Genomic DNA, 5478 nt, shown 5'->3' with positions numbered 1-5478 from the left:
AATCGTCTCAGGTTACTTATGTAACCATGGTTCCCTGAGTAGGGAACGAGACACTGCGTCCTCTAGGTTTCTTGCCATGCTGCGGACGCAAGCTTCAGACGAAGAAGTGAATGATGTGTAGCTCCCGGCGCTTATTTATACTATAGTCGCACCGGTAGTGACGTCATGGGCTGTCGCCGGCCAATGTGTTGTTGGTGTTTTTTCAATGTATGCTTCAGACACGGGTCACGACGAGGCGTCCCCCCTTCATAGCGACCCCTAGAGGACGCAGTGTCTCGTTCCCTACTCAGGGAACCATGGTTACATAAGTAACCTGAGACGTTTTCCTTTTATGCTCATACTTAAAAGTTAACAGGTTATTGGCAACGTGCTTGTCGGAGCATATACTGTTTAGCAAATTGTGTTTATCATTGGAACGTTCTCGTTGTTTGTCTAAGCTGTGTTTAGGAAACATGCTGTTGATCAAAGCTTTTTGTGTATTATTGGAAACATACTTGTTGCTCAGGCTTTTGATTATTGGCAATTGCCTGCAGTTAAGGAGACAATGATCGCCTATCTTCAAGTAAGCTAACCGTTATACTCCATTTTATTGGGGGGGGGGCAACATTACCCGAGAACAGCATTCCCGATTATAATTGAAATATGCTTTCTTCGCTGTGCTGAGACAAGAGAGCATCCTCAAAAGTTAAGATTGGACAGAGAATCAGTAGCTGCGCTCCCTGATTGATCTTAGAATTGGGGTTTCAAACCTCACTGAGGTTTGCTTGTGGACAGCTCAGAATCTGAACCCTTCAGAGCAAAGCCTGCCACCAAAATAATGTTCAGGACCTCTACAATCAAACAGAGTGGTCCTGACGGAAATAAAGATAAATTAAGTCATATAGGTTTGGATGAATGACATAAGGGTGAGTAAATGATGACAGAATTTTCATTTTTGGGTAAATCAATGTTTTTCATCAGTTTTAGTTATTATTTATAATATGTATAGTTTAGTTATTTTAGTACTTTAATTGAAACTAAACTAAAATGAGAAATGATGCCTTGGCAACTAGCTGAAATAAAATAAGTTTATTTTAATATTTTATTTTGTTTTATTTCTGTTCATTTTTATTTAATTTCAAACAATGAAAAGTTTAAATTTTAGTTAATAACCCTTGGGTGAACTATGGCTATAACAACACTAAGTATTTGAGATGATTCATAGAACTTTCATGTGACTGAACAACAGAAATGTAGAAAGAAAATGTTTGGCTGAGCACTAAAAAGATAAAAACCATACTGTGGTCCTCCTGACATCAGCATGGCAACCACAAAGAGAAAATAGACAGGTGAAAAAAAAGATAAGAGCAGGCATTTTAATCATGAGCCTCCATGTGTAGTCACATTTCAGCTGAGCAGTCCTACACACTCTCTCTGCCGTAAGTCTAATGTGCGCACAGCTCTCAAAGGTCAGGTCACATGACTCATCTGCTAGCCAAATGTCCAACTGCGTACACAGAAATACAAAAACAGGAGTACACTTCAGTTAGAGGAAGTGAACGCAATATAATAAGATGAATGATGATGATGGCAGAGCAGCTCTGTCACAGCAGGACATGGCAAATGCAATCACTGTCATTAATAGTGATTTGATTTTATAGGTTAGCCGTAATTGTTTAGATCAACAATTTATTTTTATTGAATGACTGTATTGAAGTATTTAATCTGAATCAATGAAATTGTCAAAAAAGTCCCTGAAAATTAACACCAGTGGGTAAACATTTTGGGTAAAGTTAATTTTTGATATTGGTTCAAAGGTTATAATCCATTATCATGGCTTCCAGTCAGTCAATGTTATTGCTTGAGCAACATTAAATGCCGTGTGACAGACAATAGGAATTGCTGGATGAAGAGATAATTAATAGCTCATTAGCTCCAGTAATCAAGCTAACCACGGGTTGCCTGATTATTTTGATGCATTTGTGAATATTCAGGAAGTGCCGAGGAGGATCTGTGCACAGGCAGAACTCCTAAAGATTCACGGGAGAACACATGAAAAATTAAATTACTACACATACACTAAGTATAAAAGAATGCTGAGAGAGGGAGTTTATGCCTGCAAAGCCCAATAAAAGGAGAGAAAGAGACAGCATACATTGTCAGGAATAAAATTATTACAATTTATTAAATCATTATTAAATATTATGATAATTAAAACATTTATTAAAATATTACTATTTATTTGAAGAAAAATACAGTAAAAACTAAGAAAATACAATTTAATAAAATACAGTGCTTTCAGATTAAAAGTATATTACACAATATTTCTTGTTACGGCAAAGCTGAATTTGTAGTTTTACAGTTTCCAGTGTCACATGATCTTTCAGAAATCATTCTAATATGCTGATTTGGCACAATAAACATTTATTAGTATGATTAATGTTGATAACACTTGTGCTCTTAATAATTGAAAACATGATTATAATATAATAATTAAAACATGAGACTAAAACGTCTGTTGTAACCATGGTTCCCCGAAGGGAACGAGGCGCTGCGTTGAAATAGCGTTTCGACACAGCTCGAGTTCCTGAAGGGGAACCTTGGTTTTGGTTATCACTTTGTCAATTATCGTAAATTCAGGAATGACTCTTACAGTCTGTAAATCCGCCCACAAAAAAAAAAAAACACAAACAAAAGCAGGCAGGCCACGCTGTGTTACGGAAGCAAAGCTGCTCCCTTTACACCTCCTAACAGCAGAGCCGGGACGTTACACACTGAGCTCACTGCAAATACAATGTCTCACCATGGAAAATGACCTCCTGCTCTGTTTTATTTCTGGAGAGATGTCAAATCATAAGTTTTGGTTTATCTCACCATCCATAAGACTTGACATTCCTCTGTATTCACTGCAGATTAAGTGTTCCCCTCAAGCCTAAAACACTCCCCTTTTTTACTTTAACCACATATAAAACATAAAAGTCATGCCAACACATATAAAATAACAGTATTTATGACATACAGTCGCCCCAAAGTATTTGGACGCTCAAGCCTCATTTAAAAATATATGCATTATTTCACTGCATTGGAAACCAAATATCAAACTAAGTAGCTTCTCCAAACAAATAACAATAAAGTAATTTCCACAATTAACAACTCAATTTTGAATATACACTAATGTTCAAAAGTTTGAGGTCAGCAATATATTTTTTAAAGAAATTAATACTTTTATTCAACAAAGACTTTAAGAAAGTATTACATTTATCATTAAATTGATAAAAAAGATGCCTATTTCAAATAAATTGTTCTTTTAAACTTACTATTCATCAACAAATCCTGAAAAAAAGTATTACACAAAAAATATCAAGCAGCACTACTGTTTTCAACATTGATAATACTAAGAAATGTTTCTTGAGCACCAAATCAGCATATTAGAATGATTTCTGAAGGAGCATGCGACTTTGAAGAATTGAGTAATGACTGCTGAAAAATTTTGCTTTGCCAACACAGGAATAAATTATATTTATAGATATATTAAAATAGAAAATAGTTATTACAAATTTAAATTGAAACAATATTTCAAAACCAGGGCCGTCCTTAGCTGACGTGGGGCCCGGTGCGAGGTATGGAGCACCCCCCTAAGGACGGCCCTGTTCATAACATTACTGTATTAACATACTGCATTATTTTTTTCAACATTGTCCAAATACTTTTTGGTGCCACTATATGAAAGTTCCATGTATGAAGTTCCTGAGCAACAAACAAACTGAGCAGTGAAGTGGAATCAGATACTAACAGAGTGCTGTAGTAGATCCCATCTACTGAAAACACATTGCAAGAGGGGGAAAGAGGAGAGCTTTGAAAGAAGAGGGAGATGGTCAATCAATAGACCCGCACAGTATCTTTGTTCACCCTCGCCTCTCCCTCAGACCTGTTCTAATTGGCCTCTTCACAATATCCAAGTGTGTGGAGAACGATGTAGCCTAGTGCATCGAATTACACAGAGGATCTACACCAACTGTGCAAATAAACAATGAATAACAATGAGGAAAAATAATGAGGAACAGATTGGAAATGTCAAATTGTTTATACTAATTCTGTCAGAAATTAAAAGTGGGTGTGAATGTGTTTACCATGAGATCTTGTACAGACATTAACCAAATTTAAAATCAAACTTGGTCATAGCAGCTGATAGAGTTGTGTTCTGCTGACTTTTCTTAGAGCACCAATATTTTTAAAAGCCTTAATGTCTTCATTAGGTGATGTGTCTGGTCTTCACCTTGGCCAGAAATCCACTGTTAACCTTTGAACTGGTCACTGCTCATGGGTCTCTATGGTTTGAAATACACATTATGTTCTCTAGCCAACGAGCCCCAAGAGAAACAATAGCAAAGTCTGTGCCAGCGAGATTCCCTCATATGCAACAAAAGAGTTAGTGTCTGACTTACTGATGACAGGAGAGTCCTGATACAGGACTAACACCTCTGTGGACTCACAAACCAGAGGAGAACAAATAAAAGATATGAAACTATTTCATTTTAGAAAACATAACTTGATCTTAAAGTTCATAGAACCTAGTTCACAATCCGATACACATCCCAATATGGAAATTCTGCCCTCAAAAACAGATTTTCAGAAGTGAAACTTAGCATGACTTCTTGCTTAATCATATTGAGTTGTTGTTTCCATTGAGACATTAGTCATCTGTCATGCTAAGTTCCTTACAAACAACAATAATTTTCCTGTTTCATCTGTGCTATTGAACCAAAAGAGCTGGTAGGTTGTGTGAGGTTTTATTTGTGTGTGGTGCTAAACCTCTTACCAGGCGGTGTGCAGTTCTTTTCAGCATTGGGCTCATCCTGCACCTCATCAGTATAGTTGCTGTCAATGTCAAAGTCCTGCAGCAGCCTGCGACTCTCCCACCTCTCACTATCTTCTGCTGAAAGACTGGAGATGCCATAACCTGTAAAACACATGGAAAAATCATTTCCATTAATCATGGCAAGATTTACCTACAGCAGACTTAATTTGGTTGCAAAAGATATGACGAATTCTCATATTTGACACAAATATTACAATCCCCTTACAAGGGACCCACTTTCAAAACATAAATAAATACACAAATTAAAATAATTATATGACAGTCTATGTGTAAAGTATTATCTAAAAAATATTTACTTTCTATTAAGTTGGCACTTTTTTGCCTCTAATCTGCCAATATAATTAACACTACCGTTTGGGATTGGTAAGATTTATTTATTTAAATTTTTTGAAAGACGACTCTTATTCTCATGCATTTATTAGATAAAAAAAATAGTAATACAGTATTGTGAAATATTAGTACAATTTAAAATAACTGTTTTCTATTTTAATATAATATATTATTATAATTATAATATTATATAATATATTTTAAAATGTAATTTATTCTAGTGATGGCAAAATTTCAGCAGCCATTGTTGTGCTGCTTATTTTATTTATTTTTCGATATATATATATATA

General features: G+C 35.5%; 1 protein-coding gene across 2 annotated transcripts in view; it reads right to left on the bottom strand.

Moving 5' to 3' along the window:
• Positions 1–5478, bottom strand: part of LOC107716313 (sodium/potassium/calcium exchanger 3-like) — a 78178-nt gene that overhangs the window by 53798 nt on the left and 18902 nt on the right. For both annotated transcript variants that reach the window (XM_016522685.1, XM_016522686.1), the window contains exon 2: positions 4799–4939. In XM_016522685.1, coding sequence (XP_016378171.1) covers positions 4799–4939 — 141 coding nt within the window. The remainder of the gene's footprint in view (positions 1–4798; positions 4940–5478) is intronic.

Source organism: Sinocyclocheilus rhinocerous, unplaced genomic scaffold (assembly GCF_001515625.1).
Source record: "Sinocyclocheilus rhinocerous isolate Xijiao unplaced genomic scaffold, SAMN03320098_v1.1 scaffold869, whole genome shotgun sequence".
Taxonomy (NCBI): domain Eukaryota; kingdom Metazoa; phylum Chordata; class Actinopteri; order Cypriniformes; family Cyprinidae; genus Sinocyclocheilus; species Sinocyclocheilus rhinocerous.
Note: the sequence above shows the minus strand (reverse complement) of the source record. Positions and strands in the feature narration are given on the sequence as shown.